This window comes from Oryctolagus cuniculus, chromosome 7 (genome assembly GCF_051225735.1).
Source record: "Oryctolagus cuniculus isolate XC-2025 breed Fujian yellow rabbit chromosome 7, ASM5122573v1, whole genome shotgun sequence".
Classification (NCBI taxonomy): Eukaryota; Metazoa; Chordata; class Mammalia; order Lagomorpha; family Leporidae; genus Oryctolagus; species Oryctolagus cuniculus.
In genome coordinates this window covers 68,072,563-68,096,279 of record NC_142873.1, presented here as the reverse complement: position 1 = coordinate 68,096,279, position 23,717 = coordinate 68,072,563, and the positions used below count along the sequence as shown (strand labels likewise).

At 34.1% G+C, this 23,717-nt stretch overlaps 1 protein-coding gene across 8 annotated transcripts in view; it reads right to left on the bottom strand.

The window, feature by feature from the left end:
• Window positions 1–610: 610 nt before the first annotated feature.
• COL11A1 (collagen type XI alpha 1 chain) overlaps window positions 611–23,717 on the bottom strand; it is a 208,602-nt gene continuing 185,495 nt past the window's right edge. For all 8 annotated transcript variants that reach the window (XM_008264806.5, XM_089337031.1, XM_089337028.1 and 5 more), the window contains 13 exons: window positions 23,116–23,169; window positions 22,877–22,984; window positions 22,377–22,430; window positions 15,027–15,080; window positions 14,023–14,130; window positions 13,078–13,131; window positions 12,934–12,969; window positions 12,785–12,838; window positions 10,714–10,963; window positions 7,440–7,552; window positions 5,967–6,035; window positions 3,610–3,843; window positions 611–2,300 (listed from right to left, as the gene is read on the bottom strand). In XM_008264806.5, coding sequence (XP_008263028.2) covers window positions 2,154–2,300; window positions 3,610–3,843; window positions 5,967–6,035; window positions 7,440–7,552; window positions 10,714–10,963; window positions 12,785–12,838; window positions 12,934–12,969; window positions 13,078–13,131; window positions 14,023–14,130; window positions 15,027–15,080; window positions 22,377–22,430; window positions 22,877–22,984; window positions 23,116–23,169 — 1,335 coding nt within the window. In that variant the 3' untranslated portion in view covers window positions 611–2,153. The remainder of the gene's footprint in view (window positions 2,301–3,609; window positions 3,844–5,966; window positions 6,036–7,439; window positions 7,553–10,713; window positions 10,964–12,784; window positions 12,839–12,933; window positions 12,970–13,077; window positions 13,132–14,022; window positions 14,131–15,026; window positions 15,081–22,376; window positions 22,431–22,876; window positions 22,985–23,115; window positions 23,170–23,717) is intronic.

The following is a 23,717-nucleotide window of genomic DNA, read 5'->3' as shown; positions in this document are numbered from 1 at the left end:
ATCTTTGTCTGGATTAAATCAATTACAAGGGAGAGAAAACAAAATCCAATGTTATTCAGAAGACCATTTCCATATAAAAAAGGAATAGAAATTTTGAGTATAGATATAGAATATATAGAAATATTGAGTGTCAAATCTAAAGATATTTATTCAAATAAAAAAGTAAAACCTTATCCCTAATATAAACTAATAGGCAACGTACTGTTTTATTACTATATATTATTATAGTGAATTGTTTGAGGTATGAATCCTTCTTTATTTATTATTTATTTATTATTTCACATGAGATTTATGAATTATTTCAAGTAAAGTTCTGTACTTTTAATTTTGAAATGAACACGTTTGGGACTTTGTACAATGTTTAATTATAAAAAGTATGTTTTTGCATTTTAAATAAACCTTATATTTCTTTTGTAAATAGAGTATTACCAGGTGGTGTTTATTATTTTACACATACGGGAAATTTAAGAGCATTTCTCTGAAGGGTAAGACGCTTATGCAGAAGTACGAAGCCGTTCTAATCTGGATGGTCAAGAATGAGAATCTAAAGCCTTTTCTGCAGCAGAGAATGATTTGGAAGCTACTTAAGAAAGAGAATGACCAATCCAGGTAGACAAGACTTGAGTTTATTTATAAGATGCATATCTCCCTTTTGGAAAGCAAATTTACATACTTGATTTCAAAAAATAAAGGAAATTCTTAATGACAAATGTTCACGTTTTAATTTCAATATTACAGGTATGTTCTTTTGTGATAAATTATCAGTTGAAAATGTTCCAGTGGAATCTGGCATCAATTAATTTAACACTTCAAATAAGAAATAATAAAACATTTATTTTCAAGTCTTACATATATTACTTAAAATAGATACAAAGTTCAGTTTGTAATTTTTAAATTTCACTGCTATTTCAAGCTACTGAGAGAAAATACCTTAGTGGGAAAAAAGGTTGTGATTGTCTTGAAAAAGTATGACTTTTAAAACGAGTACTGTTAATAGCAGTCCACCCATATGTTATTTGGCAATTAGGTGGGTCAAATGATGAATGGAATTATCTCAGAAGGAAAGAAGTAACATTTGGTGGGCAATAAAATAATATGAGACTATTATTTAGAATCAAATTCAAGGTGACTGATTAAAAATTCTAACATTGCACAAATCCATAAATAATTGCTTAGATTCCATCTTTAATATTAACCAGCAATGATGAAGCACACTGAAAACAATTATATGAGATAGGTTGAAAAAAATTATACATATGATTGTTCGCTTAATGGAGGCATCGATTTGCTACAATAGTTTCTCACATATATTTCCCTGCCCAAAAATATAGACTTGTTTGTTTTCCATATGTACAAGTATCCTGTGAAATCCTGGATTCTGAGAAGAAAAAGTTTGAGGTACGGCATTGAATAAAGCATCAAAATGCATGATATTTTTGGTTGCAATTCAGCAAAGTTACTGTCAGCAGAGGAGAGTTGATCGCAGTGTGCTTCCAAAAGTCTTCCAGGTTTTTGCCCTCTGAGAAATTTGTTGACGACATCAAATAATTGAACTCTTCAACATCAATATATACAAAGGCATTTTATTATTAATCAAAGAAAGGGAATTAGAGTCATGAGGAATTACAACTTTATTTTTTTCATAGTACATATATTTATTGCCATCATAGTTCTGCAATTGTCATAAAATTAAAGTGAGATGGAATTCAGAGACACGTGCAAGTTTTGGAAGTGGACACATAGATAACAGTATAGAACTGTACATAAAATAATTACAATTTATTAAACACACTGTTTTAGCACATCCTTGATGGACGGGAATGAGCACCATATTTTTTATGAATATATATTTTTTTCTCTCTCTTTTTTTTCTACAGCACCAAAGAAATCCAAATGGGAAAAGGAGATGTGAATTGGGCATCAAGAATCAGCTGTTTCCATCTCAGCCACACTATCATATATCTTTCTGATTTTCATAGCTTTTGTCATGTGATTCTGCCCCCTCCTGGGCATCAGTATTTCCTAAATGGTACATGTATATGTAGCAAGATGTTTTCTATACCATCCTTATTCAAAACTTGCATGTGGCATAAAATGGGTTGGTGGCACCAAGGCATATTTTCTGTTGATTTCATATGTTTTTTGTTCTAATCTTAGCCAAGGAAACAAACAGCACTAACTTCAAATCCAAACTTCTGATTCTGATCACCAAAATCATTGATCATTACATCAATGATAGGTACTTGGTCAATTTTTGGTGTGTTGATTTCAATCACAGTCTTCCCATAGCCTTTTCTGGACTGTAAAAGTAAGCAGAAATTTACAATTACTTAATGTTTTTAAAATGCATGTTAGTCTTTCTTAAGCTTCTAAGTGGAGGTAAGAAGGTAAGACAGAGAGAATAAAAAAACAAATTTGCTATTATCTATATGATAACTATTCTTGTTATAAGTGATGCCACTTGTAGCTTCATATTTAATATGTTACATTTAATATTTAGCTGTATTTACACAACTGTGACATTCTAACATATTGTATAGTTAAAAAATCTTTTTGAGCTGATAAATACAATTTAACATGAAAATGATGTTGATACTAGCTTGTTATGGAAATAATACCAGACTCATCACAGACTTCATGGAAGTATATATTATAAAAAATTGCATATGGACTTCAAAAATTATTTGCACCAAAAGAAATTGTTTTAATTGTTTTTCCTATTTTTACATAAAATTTTGAAGTATCCTCATAATCCTTACTGTAACAGCTTTAATTAGATATACATAGTCAAATTCTGTTATGAAAACATTGATATAGTATGGTAATTTTAACACAAGATGTGAAAAGCAAAACATTTCTGCACTATATATTAACTTTATGAATATTTAATAATATGCTACTATTGGGAAAGCTTTCTACAACTTTCATTTTATTAATTTGCTTCCTGTTCTCTTCTTTGTTCTACATATAAACCAATCAATTCACTTATAAACCAATCAACTTAAGCATATGCTTGTTTATTTGTAAGTGTGACTTCTCTTGAGTCATCGATATTCAGCTAAAGAAATTAAGTTTTTACAGTGTTCTATGAATCATTTTCTTACATAGAATTTCAATGTTTGAGAAAAAGCTCCAGAGAATAAAGGTAACAACAATGATAGCTTCCAAACAAACCACCAATAAACAAGTTCCTCAAAAACAAAACACAGGGGTAAAAATTGCCTACGGTGTAAGTGGCATGTTGGTGATTCCTTTCTCCATCATTTTAGAATCACAAATCAAGAAGGCCTATCACATATTGTTTTATTTTGAGAATATCTAGCTGTAATACTTTTCAAAGGTAAGAAATAGTAAGATAACATGATACAAGGTTACCCTTTGCTAAAGTTTTAAAAATATGTTTAAAGTGTCAGTGTTTGTGCAGATGTGTGTATTACAGGAACATTAGTGGTTTCTAAACTACTATGTTTTTAATATGTCAATGAGAAGCATCAAATCTTAATCATAACTAACATCATTTCATGAAAGAAAACTGGCTTGAGTCAAACCAGGATGGCTACAGTCTGTCTCATATCTCTGTGGAAAAAAGCAAGCCAAGATTTTACTTACTGCACAGCCATCATCCAGTGCTTTGATGTAAGGGTTGTTGTCATGGGACATCTCCTCATCATTTGATCCCAGGAACCGAAGTGCCTTGTCATAACTTCCTGATAACACATCGTACCAGGCTGCTGACTGATGACAGTGGTAGGTGAAATTTTGCCGAGCAGAGGCAGTCAGAAGTTTCAGGAATGTCATTTGCACCATATTTATGGAATTGCCTTCAACATCTACATATGAAAGCTGGAAATACAAGTATAGAAAGGCACATAAAGACTTTTTATCTCTCTTCTACTATCAAGAGCAAATCACTGTCAACAGTGAACTATGATTCAAGAAGTATGTGGATGAAACAACAGATTGATTTTAAGCTAATGAAAAAGTTATGCATTGAGGGTCACAAGACCCAGAGACAGGATTTCATGAAATCAGGCTTGTTTTCCCACCTAACCACCTAACTGAAACTTTCCCACCTAACTGAAATTCTTGCTTATCTCTGACAAAATGACTTTATCTCTATGCTTTGGTTTCCTAATCAGGAAACATTACAAAAAACCCTTCAGTTTCCAAGAAATGTTCCACTATACTTGAGTATCTTTTTAAAAAGGTGGTTACATAAGGAAATGATGGAAACAGGATTTCAGTGCAATGCAAAAGCTTACTGTTTTTATGTTGTTTGATTTTTCCTACTCAAGAATTTTAGAATGCATTACATTATTCAAAACATTTTTGATTTTTTTCATTTTATTCAAGTTACAGAAAGACATGGAGACAGAGAGATCTTCCATCTATTTCATCCTTCAAGTGATGATAACAGCCAAGGGAGGGTGAGGCTGAAGCCAGAAGCTTAGAACTCTAACAGAATGGCAGAGGCCCAGCTAACTGAATCATCATCTGCTGCCTCCCGCAGTGCTCCTACTCAAATCTTTAGGTACATGTGTGCTTTTTTAAAATATTAAGGCCATAGTCTTCTAAGTTGGTTTTGGTTTTTGATTTTCACCACATATATTCCAGTTTACCTATTCTTAGATAATGTACATATTCATCATTGTATCACCAACACTGAGCATAACGTCTCAGACAACAAAAGAAAATGTTGCTGATTCAATATTTAATCTGTATTAACAGTGGGAAAGTAGTCAGTTATAAGATATTAAGAACTGTATTGTATAATCTTCATAAGCTGTTTTAACAGATCTTAGTGAACTATCTTGGTTCAGAGGAAAGATATTGTCCTAATTTTAAACAAAATCAAGAAATTCATCCAGAATATAGATTAACTCAATGTAAAGGCAGCTATTGGTGACTTTCCTTTTTATATTTATTTTACTTATTCTTTATTGGTTAATAATTCAGATGATGAAGATGTTTGCTAGGTTAGAAAACAAAATCTATATGAAAAATGAACTCTAAGGAAAATAAAACAAAATAAACCGCACAGAGTTCTACATATGCATGTTAACTGACACACAGGTAAGAACGCAACATGGTTATTAATATGTGACTGTTAAGACTGAACTAGGGTAATCCTGTGTAAACGGAGAATTTCACTAATGTCATTAATATTGGTTCGTCTGTACAGAAATAACAACATGATTAGTACTCAATGGAAGATAACAGCTTTCTACATTAACATGTAATCTTTGTACACCTTTACGGGTTTCAACGCAATATTTCAACAGATGTATATAGTGTTTTTGAAAGAAGGTCAAATAATTGAATAATGATCTGATACATGGAAAACACTTTAATGTAAATAAATGGTAATTAAATGGTAATTAATGGTAATTAAAATAATGGTAATTAAAATATATTTTTAAATATAAAGTTTTGGGGCATCGTTACCTAAAAGTAAATGAAAATTATTAGAGTTGATAACTATATAGGGATACATTTAACCAAATCTTTTCTCTAATACAGTCAGTCAGATCAAAATATTTCCAGTGAAATAGTAAGAGGAAAATATTGCAAATTTTAAAAGTTCTTTTTTGAAATAGAAAACAAAGAATAACTAAACTTCCAACAGACAGAACATGACTTGGTAGGAGTCAGAGATACTGAGTGGATATTAAATTCTTACACCTGATATTTCTAACAATCTATTCTATGATGTCTACCTCAGGTACTTTACATGACTGTATTTTTTTCAGTAAATTTAGTATATTTCCAATTACTTTGATATAAACAAGTTAGTCTATTTTAAGATACCACAATTGTATAAGAGATATTAGATTCAGCAAACCGGAGAACACATGCAATCTTGCTTGGTATAATTTAGATTTTCACAGTCTGGGTCTAGAGATATGTAATTTAAGCTTGCTTAAGGAGTTCCACATAAACAATTTCATATTGAGTTAATAACATACCAGTTTTCCTCTCTTAAATTCACTAAACCAACTTCCTGGTGTCTCCTTTGGCCATGATGAAATTCTGACCTGTTGAAAAGGAATAGGAAAATTTAAAAGTAAATGAAAATTATGTACATTAGTGTTTATGAACATATTGGTAATTTTCAGAAAGTAGTGGATTAGCTTTTAAAATTGCGTCTACCCTGGGTTACACAAAATGAGATAAGGAGCAATTAGAGATGGATCTTGCATATTTCATGCAGTGAAGAGTGAATCACTTCCTTCCTGTTCGCTTTACTGGCTCACAATGAAAAGGCAGGAAGAAACAAACTTGTTAAGGCACACTGAGGGTCATAGGGAACACTGGAAGAATACTTAGGTAGCTCCTTACATAGGAAACCTTCAGAATGCCAGCCAGCATTAGCCAGTAGGGCTGGAACCATCAGCTTTTCAAAAACATTCCTAAAAACTCAGCCAGGAAGTAAGGAGGAGGATGCAAGGGAAAAGTTATTTGTAGGAAGCAAGCCTAATCATTTCCCACTGGCAGGAATATTTAGAATCTTTTATAGGACCCCATTCATTGTTTTGCTTTGTAGAGATCAGCAAAATACGAGGATTTATAAGGCCTTACCAGAGGGGATTTGAATAGTTAGTAAAAGTGAAGGTATTTTTCTCCAGATTTTCCCATATTTCTTTGGTGTCTCGAGTTTTCTTATGCTTTTCCACATATCAAGTGGGCTTGGGAAATGAAGGCTGCTTTGTGTCTGCCCTTGCTATCCATTCTAACTCACAAATTTTCCTCCAAGAAAGATTAGCCATGCATAAAATTGCTTTGCTTTGCCTTCAGGGGCTTTTGTATGCCCATACCATTTACTAAGAAGAATGAGATTTAATTGCATGAATACAGGAAAGGGCAAATTGTTCTACTTACAAATATTTGGAAAATATAATCATGCTAGTGAAAAAACGTTCTGATATTAATGATTGATATTTAGCTTTAAAGGTAGAACTCAAGTGTATAGATATGGTTAGGTGACAATCAAGGAATATGTTTTCAGAGAATAAACATTTTAAAATTACGTAAGTGCAGAGGATATTTTGTATAAAAGATTAATTCTGTATAAAATTGAGCATTTTGAGCATAATATGCAGCTGTGAGTTCTACCACATGATAACTGGGCAGAAGAATACTACCCATTCGCTGAAATCTAAGATTCAGCTGTGCTATTTTATCGAAAGCCACTGGATTTTAGAGAACAAGCAGGTGCATAGAGAATACATTTGGGGAAAAATTTTTAAAAAGATGTATTTTTTAACTCTATGTGTCATTTTGGTGCCTTCTTCATATGTATGCAAATAAAATGGTCTAATTACCCTGTAAGAAAAGCAGGTAAATGAAAATATGACAATATAATGTTCCTGTTTAGTTCAATATTGCAAAAACATGGCAGGAAGTGTCAGCATTCCCCACCGAAGCAGACTGATACTTACTCCCTCAGATTTTTTGTCAGGATAAATGCAAGTCTCACCACCAGCTGTGAAATTACAGTAAACTTTGAAGGAGTCCCCTGAACAACCTTGATTAGGATCAATCCAGTATTCACCTAGAAGGCAGAGAAAAATAGGACACATAAATGCATTGATCCCAAATCTTATATATTAGCTATACAATTTGATTACAAAGAGAAATATGGCAAATAAATAAGCATGGATCTCGGCCTTTTTAGATTTTTTGGCATACTGCAGTATACTTTAAATACTTAGAGAGTGGCCTTTCCTCTAGTCAGTCTCAAAGCTTTGCAAATGTCTCATGTACTCTATGTGCAACATTCTTTTTTAATTCTGAAATTTCTATCACTTTTAGGTTGCAGCTTAAATGTCACCTCTTCAAATATTTACATCTCATTTATTCATGTGAAATTACCTGCACATTGGAATCAGATGTACTTGACCTCAAATCCCATGTGTATAAAAGTACTTCAAAAAGCTCATGGAAGATGGAATTATAGGTAAGTTTACATAGGTGCAAAATTTTTTTGAAATCCATTCATAATTTTTTCATAATATTTACTATTAACTTTTTGAAGATCCCTCATATGCACAAATTAAATAACAGCTTAATGATTTTAAGATACTTTGTTCAATAGTGTGGTCAGTATCCTATGGATTCTATGTTCAACCTATGTGTAATCTATTTGTTTCTCATTTCTATTGACATACTCCTAAATCAAGCCATCACCACCTCTAGTCTACAGTAGCCCAGCAGCTTATGATCCAGCATCCTTTCATTCCATTTTGCTTCAGCTTCAAGAACCTTCTTTCAGTTCCATGAAAACAGCAAGAGCTTGTCTTCAAAGCTCTGCAAATGTTCCACACATTTTGTCCTTCTGATTCTTAGCACGACTGACTTTTTAAGACTTCAGAATAAATGTTCCCTCCTCAAATATTACCATGCAATTCCACCAAAATGGAATAATCGCTAAATGACCTAAATGTTCAGTATTTTTTTCATGAAATAATGTTATAATGTGCTGTAAACATTTTTTATTTATTTATTTGAGAGGCAGAGTTACAGACAGAGGAAGAGACAGAGAGAAAGGTCTTCCATCCATGGGTTCACACCCCAAATGGCCACAACAGCTGGAGCTGTGCGGATCCGAAGCCAGGAGTCAGGAGCTTCCGCCTGGTTTCCCACGCAGGTGCAGGGCCATCCTCTACTGCTTTCCCAGGCCATAGCAGAGAGCTGGATTGGAAGAGGAGCATCTGGGACTAGAACCAGTACCCATTTGGGAAGCCGGCACCACAGGTGAAGGATTAATCCACTGCACCATGGCGCCAGCCCCAATAATGTGCTGTTATTAATGTTTTTCTTTTTCTGTCTCTACTGCCAGATAACAAGTAACTCAAGGGCAATCTTCTCTTATACGTCTTTATAAGTACACAATATTGCTAAAAATAATTTAATTCCAATTAACTAATCAGTCCATTCAAGAATTAATAGGGCTAAGTTTAATACAGAAAACACTTGTGGGACCAGTGCTGTGGCTTGGTGGGTATAGCCCAGCCTGCAGTGCCAGCATCCCATATGGGTGCCAGTTTGAGTCCCAGCTGCTTTACTTCCAATCCAGCTCCCCGCTATGGCCTGGGAAAGCAGTAGAAGATGGCTCAAGTCCTTGGGTCCCTGCACCCTTGTGGGAGACCCAGAAAAAGCTTCTGGCTCCTGGCTTCCTATCGGCTCAGCTCCGCCCTTGTGGCAATTTGGGCAGTGAACCAGTGGATGGAAGACTTTCTCTCTCTGCCTCTTCCTCTGCCTCTCTGTAACTCTGATTTGCAAATAAATATTTTTTTTTCAAAAAAGGAAACCAAAACATTTGGAAACACAGTTCACAGTAAGCTTACCACTCGTGAAATTTGGAATATTTTTTTCTTAATTGCTCAAGTTAATCATGTGCTGTTATATGACTCAGAATATGCTGTAATCTTTTACATGTGATTTTTATTTAGGTATGCTTAGCTTCATTTAGGTGTGAAGTATAACAATTATAACATATAAATATCATATTCTCTGTATTTTGTTTAAATTTCATATAAACTCAATAGGAATTTGCTGACTGACTAATAAGTATATTTAAATGCAGGTGTAGAAGGGCCATTTTCTGGCACACATTCAAACTAAATCATTTAAACTTTTTGCTTACTGAATGCCAGTTAAATGCAAGAATCTCCTTGTAAATCACTGAACTAACATATCTTTTCCAAATAAACATAAAAATTTAAAGACTTTGGATAGCAATTTGCATAGAATTCGTAATAACTACCTGTGTTTTAGTTTTAACAGGCTGTGCTTGATTAAGATTAGATTTTATGACATTTTCTTTTATGGTAGCTGTTCTGAATTGCATTAAACATTTTTATCTGCAGTAAATTATTTTAATCTCAGTTATAACATTCATTATGGGATTGATAGTGCAAAACAATATTTTCATGGGAGTAAAAGAGGATGCAAAGTATTTCAGTATAAAGTGGGAGATTTAAAGTCAGCGAAAAATCTGCCTGTTCCTACTTTCTTAACTCTATGAGTTTAGTCAACTAACAGAATATTTGAAACTGCTTCCTTCTTAGAACAACGGGTACATACAGGATTTTACAAAAAATGTAGGTATAATAAGTTTTCCTAGTTTTTCATAACAAATAAACTGTTCATGCTTTTGTTTATTTATAGATCAACAAAAGTTGAATTTTTGCCCCAAGCTATTCTGATTCTTTAATATTCCATTCACCAAACTATTGACTAACTGATAAACCAAATGATGTTAATCAGTTAGGCTATTTGATCATATTCAGGTTATTCACATTAATGTTAAAGCACTGATCATATTCATTCAAACAACTTTATAATGTAATCTTACTGCTGAACGTATTAATATTAATGTTAAATAAGTTAATAATTTAGCATAGTTGCATAGCAATATGCACTTATGTGTGAATTCACAATACTCATGTTCTGATAATTGTCTACAAGGGAATGACCTTATCATGATTTAATGAAACCTTATTTAACAAACAAGGATTTTCCAAAGCAGATCTTGAAGTACACCACATAAATGATGTTTTTTTCTGTCTACAAGACTAGAATTAATAATTATTTGCTGTAGTTTTATTTAGAGAGCATATTAGACACTTAACTTGAATTAATGAGCTGACAATGCACTTCAGTCACTTAGAGGCTCAGTGCATTTTGTTTTACCATGTGTTATTAACATACCATCTGGGAAGTCAGGATGGCTGAGCTGCAGGTCTTTGCAAGTTCGGGCTGGATTGGTCTGAGTACCCATTGGGAACTTCATATGTTCAATGTCTTGTTTCAAAGAATTGAGGGAACCAAATATTTCCTCCATCCCATCTGAGTAATCAAGAATATTATCTTGGGCATCTGCTTGCATGCCTTCAGTGTGTCTTCTTGTTTTCTTGGGTGACAAGATCGGCAAAGGCTGAATGACTTCACCAGGTGGACCCTGTTAAAGGAGATAATGTAAATAATATTCTGCGAAGTAGTCTGAAGACATTAGGTATCACTGGTGATATTTTATTATAAGAAACTATAGTTGGCTTAGTTTTCCATAGCTACAAAATATTTGATACACAAGTTTATAAACTTTGTAAGCTCTTTTAAAAAGAACCTAGTGAAGATATGTATGTAGGTGCACAAGCCAGATAATTTACAGCCCTTTGTACATGAATGCAACACCAATTTGGGTAGACATGTTACATATATATTACACTCTTACTTATTAATGAGTTCTCATTTACACATCCCATCCTCACCACTAAATTTTATTTTATCTTTTTAAAGATTTATTTATTTGAAAGACAGAATGGCAGAGGAAAAAGGAGACTGAGACAGAAAAGACAGAGATCTTCCACCCACTGTTTTACCCCCTAAATGGCCACAATAGCCAGGTGAGGTGAGGGCCAGGCTGAGGGCAGGATCTAGGGAGTCCATCCTAGTCTCCCAAATGGGTATCAGGTACGCACATACTTGGGCCAACTTCTGCTGCTTTCCCAGGTGCAATCTAGCAAGAAGCTGGATTGAAAGTAGAGCAAGCAGGGCTTGAACCAGAACTCAGGTACAGATGCTGGCGTTGCATGCTGCTGCTTCACCTGCTGTGCTGCATGGTGAGCCCCTACACCACGAAATTTTAAAATCTCTGAGAACTAAAACAGGATTTTGAGGCTTCTGTGTTATCTAATGAGTCATCGATCACACTTGATGGTAAGTTATGTTATGAAATACTATTTTAAGAGATACACATTAGCTTGCTTCAATTATGTGTATCTTAGAGCTTTATGGATTTATAAACCTAAAATAAATGCAACAAGACTGGAATTCACATGTATGTAACAGTAGAGCTACAGCAGAGTTAAGCAATTTTGTTCTCGGTTAAATTGCTTTCCCGAAAATGTGTATGTTGACTTCCTAACCCCAGTACCTCAGGATGTGATATTATTTGGAAGTAGGTCATCGAAGATATAATTAGTTAAGAAAATGTAGGCAATAAAGTATGACCTGATCCAATTAAAAAAAAAAAAAGGAAATTTAGACACAGAGACGGACAGAGGGAAGATGTGAAGAGACAGAGGGGGAGACAGCTATCCACAAAGCCAAGGAGCATGGCCTGAAATGGGTCTCATCCCTTAGAAGTAACAAACAACTCTGCTGACCCTTCCATCTAGAATTTCCACTCTACAACTGTGAGATGATTCATTTCTGTTGATAAGTCATTACCACAGCCCTAGCAAAATAATGCACATATAGTTGGAAACATTTTAGCTCAAGAAAGGAGATTAAAACACTTTCACATGGATCTATATTTTAATTCTATCACTTAATAATTGTGTGAAGCCTGGAAAATGTCAGTATTCATAAATGGTAGCCATATTAATACTTTAAAATTATCATTATATACATTAGGAAAAATATTACTGAGCAACTGAATTTGTCTTTATTCCTAGGATCAGTTATAAATGTGTTTTCGTGGCATACATCAGTTAGTATCTTTAAAGTGTGATAAAAAACAGCATGTGATTTCCTTGAAAAACTACTCAAACAAGCTTATTATAATATATGAAGTATCTTTATATTTACAGAGAGCTCAATTAAATAATAAGGCTTGGCATGTACACATGATTACCTAATTGATATAGTTACCATTTCCTATAAAATCGTCATTTTTGGCAGGATGTACTTTTTGATCCATCTTACAAATTCAGAGAAATCATTGGCAGGCTCTAGTTATGAATTATCTATCCACACTATTCTTATTAAATGCACTTACCGGAGGCCCAGGGGGCCCTGGAAGACCACTGTCACCCTTCTGGCCAGCAGGTCCCTGTTGCAAAGGAAAAGGGACAGCCATAAATAAAGAACAGGGCAATTAAACAGACTATAGTGAAAGCTTAAAATACCAAAGGGAAAAGTACTTACAGTAGAGCCTTTATTACCCTTTGGACCTTGGGGACCCTAGAAAATGCAAAGGAAATATACAGATAAAAATCTGGAGCATTTGTGCCACTTTGTCATACTTGCCACTTAACTCTACCCTTCAAAAGCATTTTCTCTTCTACTCACTGGTAAGCCAGGAGGACCAGGTGGACCAATAGGACCAGCAGGACCTGGAATCCCCTAGAAAGAGAATCATCCGATTTATTATTTTTTGTCAAGTTTATTTGTTCATTTTTATTTATTTTATTTATTCATATTTATTTATTTGAAAGGCAGAGTGAAAGAGAGAGACAGAGAGAGATAGAGACACAGAGATGGGCAGAAAGAGCTCTTCTACCCACTGGTTCACTGCCCAAATACAACAGCCAAGGCTGGGCCAGGACAAAGCTAGGAGCCAGGAATTCCAACTGGATGTCCCACATGGATGGCAGATACCCATGCACTTAGGTCATCATCTGCTGCCTCCAGGTACAATAGCAGAGAGTTAGATCAAAAGGCTGAGGTGGGACTTGATCCCAAGTACTCTAGTAAGGGATATAAGCATCCCATGTGGCAGCTTAACCTGCTGAGCTACAACACATGGCCTAAGAATCATCCAATTTAAACATTTTTCCTCATTTATTCTATTGTCATGTTTTATATAATAAATCATATTATAAAATTTAGAAAATTTAAAAATGCTTAAGGATAGCCTTGTCATTTAGAATCTAAGAAATGGCTTTTGTAAAAATTCTGAATTTTTCCCATTTGCTGTAATGTCTATAATCACCTGTACTATCTCAATATTCTTTATATATCTTTTTAATCTTCCCTAAAGCCCTCAACATAAAATCTGGATGTGATGGGGACATATTGTACATACTGTGCAAGTAACTCCTGAATGGTAATGATTATGATTTTAACATAAATAATATTTAACTTATTTAACCCAAAGTTAATAAAAATCTCTTTTTGAAAACACAATTGATGACAGCAGATTAAAATAAAATACTTCACTGCTTTGGTCATTTTTTTTAATGTGAGCAAGTCTATGTGCATTGTTGGACAGGAAACAGGTCGTTATGTCCTTACCCCATCACCCTTTGCTCCTGGAGACCCTTGAGTTCCAGGGAGTCCTCGGTCACCCTTTTCTCCTTGCTCTCCTGGAGGACCAATCAGGCCAATTAAACCAGGATGTCCCTGTAGACGACAGAGAAAAGAAATTTTATATGATATACAAATCACAACCATCGCTGAATTCCAGTTATAAAATATTTGCCCATTAAATTTATGAAACAAAATTTTAGAAAGCAGATAAAAAAGATTAAAATAGACTTTCTGAAGAGCATAGATTCTAATTCTCTCACCTGACTGGATCATTCATTGCTTACATTAAGTGGGGCCTTATTTTTTTTTCTTTTTTTTAAGCAAGGTGTTTACTAAGGAACAATATGCTTTACGAAAATATCTTTGGTGTTTCATTTGATTAATTCTCTCATTTATAAGGACAATAATGACCGTATGTAATACTGATGACATAAACAACTAACAACCATAAACTTATTATTATAATAAGCATCTCATTTAATATGAAATTATTTCTATATTTAGAGGCTTTAAAAATTTTAAAGTTATCTGGAGATTTAAAAATTATCTGAAATACATAAATACCACTCTAAACAAACTTATTCTTGCTATTTGGTGAAATTCAGCATAAATTCTGGGAGATCAAATTAGTATTTGAAAAATATTTCTGGCTGAGGATATTAAATCTCATGTTTAAAAACATAAAAATGAGCATATTGTCACTCCATCTGTTTATTTTCTGAATGGTTATTTCAATATAACTATAAGCTTTCTCTGTATGATTCCTAAGAGGGAATATTGAGACAATATAACACTCAATTCTGGAGCAGTTTCCACTATTACTTTCCAAATTTTCTCTTTTCTAAATACATCTAGGAATCTAAGGATTGACATCTTTTTTGCATTGTTAGAACAGCAAAGGATTCCTTTAGAGTGATTTTAATTTGTAAAAGCAATTGCTTATGCTATTTGTGTAACAGAATCATAATAAAACTTTTTTTTCTTCTTACCTTCTCACCCTTGGAGCCCGGGTCACCTTTGAGACCAGGTAAGCCTGGGGGTCCCTAAATAATAATAATAATAATAATAATAACAAAAGAAGCAATAAAACAACAACAATAACAACACATATAGAGTAGGTATTAGTTCAAGAATCATGCTACTTAACTATTCACAGGACAAGTTTGGTTTTGAATTAAATATTTAGTTCAAAAATAGCTAAAAATGAAGAGTTATTTTTTGAGTATTCTAAATAAATATAATTGGTTAAATCATTATGGTTAATTTTTAACCATAATATTGATCATTTTGATTAAATAAATGTGAAGTTATAGATATATGACATAGTTTATATGTCTTTTCAGTTGAGAATAAGATATAAATATGAATGTTTAACCTGATTTTAGAAGAAATGATTTCCAAATTACACATCCAATCAAATATTTCTTTTCTAAACTGAAATTTCTGAAACAATAGTTTCAGAAAAAATTACAAAAATCTCGAACTTCGGATGTCATTGATCTCTGATAACCACAGAAAGAAATGTAGAAAAACATTTAATACACCTTTTGTTTGTATCTAAATAAGAATTTTATGTCTAAAAATGGTTGTCAAATATTATTCAAAATAAGAAAAAAAAAACTTCTGTATACAATAACTTCAAATTAGTAGACAATAATTTGGTTAGGCTATGGCAAATTTTCTGAATACTTATCTCAATTACTTTTTCACTTTCATTATGATTCCAGGAGAGACAAAGTAAGAAAACCTCGTAATTCCAGCATTTCTTGTACATACAAAGTGCCACAGAATCAACAAAACTAGTTTAGTAATTCATCTTACATATTTACAACAATGTTAATGAAGTCACCATTTCTCCATTTTCCTTGTAAGACACTGGCTGATTTTATTTCCAACTATTAAAGCTAAGGTTCACACCTTGAACTCTGATCCCAAGTTTTTCAGCTTGACAATTGACTCCTTCAGTCAATGAGGAATAAGCAAGGAGGAGATGGTGCTACTCTGGTGGGAAGCACTAGCAACATTCGAAAAGAATAGTAGGGTAATGTAGCAAACTACGAAAGAAGGAATTCTATAAGGAAGTGGACCGATTCAGATTTTAGCAGTTTTGAGGGAGAAGGGCTCCTGTGGAGAGCACAGGAAAGAGAAAAACAGAAACATTTTGTGACTCGGTTGCTGGGAACAGAGGAATGTCAGAGCTTTTTGAATCTTGGACTATACCAGAACCAGAAATGGCTTTAACAAATCATAACAGAGGGGAACATGATGTCATTTTAGGACTTTTAGAACATAGTACATTTGGCAATTTTCTCTTAATAATTTATTGCGATCAAAGTGACTGAAAATCAAGGATCTCAGACAGTTCAAAGGAACTGATCACCTTGAAATATTTTGAGGACTAATATTGATTAGATTGACAGGTGGCAGAGCCGTGAGAACTTAAAATCGGTCTGGTTATAAACTCTCACAGAAATTTAGGAATTTACTGAGCTTTAGGAATGATTGAATGTAATACAAACCTTTTTTTTTTAATTAAAAAGAGCAGACATCCAGAAACATTTTTTTTGAAATCACACATTTTGCCAATACAAAACTAAGAAACTGAATTAAGATGGAGAACCATTTATATTTTACCTCCCTGATTTTTTGTTTATCTTTTAAAATACCTAATTACCTATCTCAAATTAACAAACTTAGATATATTTGTCACTTCAATATGGTTTTTAGAATACATGCAGATTGTGAAATGTCTAATTAAAGCTAATCTCTGTACCTGTTATAGCATCCATTTATTTTTTATCCCAAGAATATTTCATATCTAATCCCTCAGTCTGCCACAGATGTGGGAGACCCGTGTTGATGTATTTGAGAGGAGAACAGCTGATGGAAGCTGTCTCTATCTGCTTCTCTCTTTCTCTTTTCCTCTATTCCTTTGCCTCTTAAATAAATAAATAAATTACATATATGTATGCCAGTACCAGAAACCAATTTTAAAGGTTGGTTATACTTGATGTATATCAGTTAAAATCAATATATTCTCTAGATTAAAATATGAAACACTCCATTTTGTTATGAGAGAGAGAAGTGTTGGGGCTGTTGCTGTGGGCATCAGTTTTTCAGTGTTTCATTCATAGAGTTTCCAGTCTCCCACAGAATAATCTGGAGGATCTTGGATCTACTGCTTATTGTCTCTGGGCTTTATTAATAGAAATATTCTAAAAATAATAGCTGGTTCATAATTTTGTGGCAGTGAAGGAAAACTAAGCTTACAAAGGCTGCACCAACAGTGAATCTTAATAGAAATGTTAATTTCTATTTCTATCTAATTTTAGATGTGCTACATGTAGATTCTTAGCAGCTTTCTTATCTAACAGCACAGGCTAAAATGACAAAAAAGAAGAAATACTAGTGATTCTAATTGCTGAGGTTTGATAAGAAATATACTAGACATTATGCGGATTTTAAATCCTTTCTATAGATATTATTCATGAAAAAGTTACAGGTAATGAATATTAGTTCCTCTAAGATAATAATCTCATGATATTACTACAAAATGATTCTAACCATGAATATGCCAAGCAAAATCAATTTTGTATTTTCATTAGCTAGAAATATAAATTGGTAACATTAGGATATTGAAAACAGTTATAAATAACTCTCAGAACCCGGAACAGATTAAAAACATCAGCTCAGCATATAAAAACACTATTCCAAGTATACACATTTTCTATTTCCTCTTTAGGATACTGTAAATTGAAAAACCCTAGAGAAATACATAATTCATAAGTAATAAAGTGAAAAGGAAAACAGGGATAATACATTTCTAAGCATCTAGAATACACAATCAAACATTTTCCCCTGAAGTATTATGCTTTTTGGAATATTTGCTTTGATCTGCATTTCAAAACTCCAGTGCACTAAGTTTAAAGAAACTGCAGATTCGACACTTAGGAACATAAAATTGCATAGTAATGTTTAATTTGGTGAAAAGCAAATGCTGTGTTATTTAAACTTGTTTTATCATTACCAATGAACTAAGTCTCAACACTGTTTACAGTTTAAATGTAGCATTAAAATATCAAAAGGTAATTCAATAATTAACTGTACCTTTTATTCAGGCTTTTATGGTTTGAAAAATAATGCTATCAAATATTTAACTTACCAGATCACAAAAAAGAAGGAGTATATGGTAAAACCAAAGTCATCTTGACCAAAACTAAATACTGAATAATTTCCAGCTACATCACAACTAATAGGTTTTTAAAATAAAAGCATATGAAACAAAACTTAAAAGTAAAAATAAATGCTAATTTTGCCTTCAAAAAATCAAGTAAATAGTAGTTTTCTAAATCTACTGAATTCAGTTAATTTTGTCTTTGCAGCAGAGGGTAGAAATTAGATACCAGAACTCTTCTTTTTAAAACACTTGGTCTTATTTCATTTAGTGATTATTGTTAGTCTACTCACAAAGTAGTACTTCCATTTAAAAAAAAAAAAAACTCTAATAGGACTCTTTATATAGGTTTACCGTTGTATTTAGCTTACTGTGAACTCCCACACGAGCCATTCTACCTCAGTTCCACATGGTGATGTTAAATATGTGTGTCTCTGTGTATGTGTCTGTGTATCTATCACTCTATCATCTGCATATCTAATCTAGCTAGCTAGCTATTTATTTTAAATTCACACATGCACATATAAAATGATTTTTATAATGAGAAATTAACTTCTGAAGTAATACTATATCATATATTAATTACAGCACAATCAATAAAACAGAGTGGGCAGACTCCAAGAATAAATCATTATAAGAGTTTTAAAATATATTTCATTATACCTCAAAGAATTTGTTTTTAAGTTCCCATAAAATTTTTAAACTGTAATATACATGGGTAATAGATGTCCTGTTACAATTCAATTATCTAATAAGGTAGCTGCAAACTCGGAAGATCAAAGCAAAAGGTCATGTTCACTGAACAACTAAGTTTGCTTGAAAGTTGGGGAACGGGGAAGGGCTTGGCAGCTTTGTCTAGCCAGTGGTGCATGGCAGTAGAAAGTGTTCGGCAGCTGTTAGAGGGAAAAAGAAACCCGACAGGTAGTTGCAGAAATCTGGTGATAAGCAAGCTGAAGCCTGTGTAGACTTGAATGTGTGTGAATATATTTATAATTACAATGAGAAAAATACATCATAGAGGAAGTATTATTCATATAAATTTCAGAGATTAATGTAAACAAGTGCAAGTTTTCTAGTGTCTGTTAGTTTCACCTTTCACACTTAAGCCCTTTTTCCTCCTTCAATAATCTAATCACACTTGTATATCATACATATATTCACATTCTATTCTCAGAGGGGATGAATGTCCTATTGTGCTATTGTGATTATACCTAGCATTCTCTACCTGCTTCTACTATAGTACTTACTAAATTATGTTCTAACCATTGAGAGTATAATCATACATGTATAGTCCTTATATTTAAACAACCAACAACTTGCTATCAGATTTATGGATGATACACATGCATGAATAAAATAAAATTTAGTTAATTTTCACTAAGAATGAGAAATTTAATATTTTCAAAATAATTATCAATTCATTTAATCTTTTTATGGTGCTACTAGTACTAACTTAAAAAACATAAGAAACTCAGCCGGCGCCGTGGCTCAATAGGCTAATCCTCCACCTTGCGGCGCCGGCACACCGGGTTCTAGTCCCGGTCGGGGCGCCGGATTCTGTCCCGGTTGCCCCCCTTCCAGGCCAGCCCTCTGCTATGGCCAGGGAGTGCAGTGGAGGATGGCCCAGGTGCTTGGGCCCTGCACCCCATGGGAGACCAGGAAAAAGCACCTGGATCCTGGCTCCTGCCATCGGATCAGCGCGGTGCGCCGGCTGCAGCGGCGGCCATTGGAGGGTGAACCAACGGCAAAGGAAGACCTTTCTCTCTCTGTCTCTCTCTCTGTCCACTCTGCCTATCAAAAATAAAAAAAAAAAAAAATAAATAAAAAAAAAATAAAAACATAAGAAACTCAGTAAATAGAGGCTATCCCCATCCCCATTTAGCTTATTTAAACTTCATAGCATTTCATGGTACAGAGGGTATTCATATTCTCATTTTAAGAATAAAGAGCTTAAAGAAAACTGACTAACTTTCCTAAAATCATCTTACAAGAGAGTGGTTGTGCCTGTTTTGGAGACTAGATAGTTTGGTTTTAGAATCAAGATCGTCACCAGTGATCATGATAAACTACATCTTACTCCGATTAAAAAAATCAGTTACTGAGATATACATTTCTTTGCTGAGTCAAAAGTTTCATTAAAATGCCACAAATGGCACTGTGGAGATGCTTTCTCTGTCCATCCTCGCCCACCGGGCATTAAATAGCATTTTCTTGGCGAAATACCCCAGCATAACTGAAGCTATGACAAGCTGATAGTGTACACATGATGCATAGACTCTCCAGTCAAACTCCAGGCCGAGCATGGCACGGGCCTACGCTGCTCACTGGTGATGCCTATCATCCCACTTTGCATTAAAGGGTTTGAGTCAAGAATACAAGCTTCTGTAAGCTGGAGTCGGGTGACACATCTGATGGTTTTATTTTCAATATTAGCTGAGGGAAATCTCTAGCACATACTTTTCATTTCATCTGCAGAAAGGTCAGAATACTTATTGGAAAATCTGAAATAATAATAAAAAAATCCCTCTGGCAAATTTTAGGATGACATTAAAGCAAAGTATTTTTTCTTCCAGACTGTAAATGTGCTGCTAGGAGCTTACTGTTTCTAAGGAGAATATTTCCTAAATAGTGGTGCACAGGTGGCGCCCACCCTGCTTCAGCCTGGGCCTCTTCCTTTGCTGATGAGAATGTGTTCAGAGTTGTTCATCTCTTTCTTGAAGTCAATCACATTTTGATAACTTTGATCCACTTATTAAATAAGTGATCCTTAACTTCTCAGCAAAAGTTCAAAACTAATCTCTTTAACACTTAGGACCTATTTGGTAGGTAAATTTATGATAGACAAATTAAAGGGGCATCTGTTTTTAAAAGGAGTGGTCAAAATTCCTCCTGTATCGTGGGAATTGGGAATTCTATCTTTGATAGTGTTCTCAGGATATATGTATCTCTGAGATAATTAATGCATGCAAGATAAGAGGCATTTCAGTGAACTTTGAATTACTATATGGAGGAACATGACTAATAAACCTGTATGTGCTGGAGCTGTGGCACAGCGGGTTAGGGCCCAGCCTGTGGTGCCTGCATCCCATGTGGGTGCCAGTTCTAGTCTGATGCTCCACTTCTCTTGGAGCTCTCTGCTATGGCCTGGGAAAGCAGCGAAAGATGCCCCAGGTCCTTGGGCCACTGTACTCATGTGGGAGACCCTGATGAAATTCTTGGCTCCTGCCTTTGTCCTGGCCCAGCCCTGTGCCATGGCAACCATCTGGGGAGTGAACTAGCAGATGGAAGACTGCTTTCTTTCTCTACCTCTTCCTGCTTTCTTTCTCTACCTCTTCCTACAACTCTGCCTTTCAAATAAATAAAAAAATAAATTTTTTAATAAAATAAACCTATATGCAAGTGACTTACTTATTGTTATTTGTCTAATTTGTTATTTTAATAAAGCCCTTCATAAATAATTCTTTGGACAATGAAATTCAGTTATCTCTACTATGAAATAAAAACTGTTTATAAAACTAGCAAGTCACCTAGTAAGCAATAATTTTAAAAGTCAAGTCTTTATTTTCACTTTCTTTCAAATTTTGTAGCAAGGACAGTTTTCCCTCAAACAATAAACTGATCTGCATAGAGTATGCCAGTAAACTAAAGGTTTTACTTCTTCCAAGTATAATACTCTCAAAGTTTATGATATAGTGACCAAGTTTATTCAGTATTGTAATTGCATATTTCTTCACTGATGGAGGATAGAATCTTATCTTTCTAACTGTATGGTTCATGAAAAGAACTTATTTGATCAAGGAGTCATTGCATGTCTGTGCCAACATCATTCTTTAAAATGAAGTCACAGGAAACTAAGTGTCATTCTATGAATTCTGGGAATTTTCCATACTAGGAAAAAGACTGACTGGGTCACTAGAGACATTTTACTCAGAGTGGAAGTAATTTTTTTTTTTTTTTGTCCAAAGAAAGGAAAGTCTTTTGATCAAGTGGGATATTTTCCATTTTCTTACAGTGGATATTATTTTCTAATTTTTAGGTCTGAGTAATATTCCTCCTGGGATGCTGTACAAAATATAAATCGATTTATAAGCTGGAATTTCAAGAAGTCTATCTTATCAACAATTGATTTCAGGAATTCTCTCTAAAATAACTGTATGGTACTCACCATAGGTCCTGGTGGTCCATCTTGTCCTGCAGCTCCAGGGAGACCTTGCTCTCCCTATAGAAAATAAAAATAATTTTTAATTAAAAAATACAATAGGTTTTAAAAAAAATTCTGGAAATCATCTATGAATTCCACCATAGAAAGAATGTCTACAGACTTTGTAAGCAATTTTGTGTCCTTTTGTTATGTGTGTATATGTCCATATGAACATATACATATGAATACATAGATTAAAGTATATATACAAAAATTTACATCATTAATATAATAGGGTTTAATTTTATATTCTGCCTCTATAAATTAGAATTTTATGATACACTTACTAAATAAATACCATACATTTTGAGCATATAATATTATTACCTAATATGTACTGAATTCCCATAAAAATATCCATGATGCAATTTATTAAATAATGCTGTCAGAAACATCTCACGCAAAACTCATGTTGGAAATCAAACAATATTTTCAAAACGTCACCTTTCAGCACTGCTACTCACCACAGGGCCAGGAATGCCCCGAAGGCCTTCTGGACCAGGCTTTCCAGCAGGACCTTGAGGACCAACTGGACCAGTTTTTCCAGGAGGACCTTCGGCACCTGCTTCTCCCTAAAAGAAAATAAAACATGTGAGCACATGAATAATAACAAAAGATACCACTATTTTATATAAGGTTCTAAAGTCAATGTGGTTCACTGCATGCATGAGATTCTGAAGCACAGCATCTACATCTATTTTACCTTAGCACCTTTTTCACCTTGTCTTCCCTCTGCCCCTGCAGCTCCAGGAGGACCCTATAAACATAAAGTTATATTTAAAATATATACAGCATAGAACAGGGATGTAAACATACTTCAGCTTAATTTATAAAGATTCTAATACACTATGGTTTCTATGGCATTCTGGCTTAAACCACAAGAAGGAAAATCAAAACCCATTCTATATATAAACTTTTGCTTAGAATATTAAAAAATACGGGCTGATATTGTGGTGTAGCAGGTTAAGCCACTGTCTGTGATGTCAGCATCCATTATGGGCATGGGGCTGAGCTCTGGCTGCTCCACTTCTGATCCATCTCAATGCTAATGAGCTTGGGAAAAGCAGAGGAGCATGGCCCAAGTACTTGGGTCCCAGCACCCATGTGGGAGACCTAAAAGAAGCTCCTGGTTTCTGGCTTCAGTCTCACCCAGCCCTTGCTGTTGCAGCCATTTGGGGAATGAACCAGCAGATGGAAGATCTTTCTTCCTCTCTGTCTCTGTCTCTCTCTCTGTCTTGTTCTCTCTCTCTCTCTCTCTCCCATCCCCTCTCCCTCTCTCTCTCTCTCTAATTCTGCCTTTTAGAT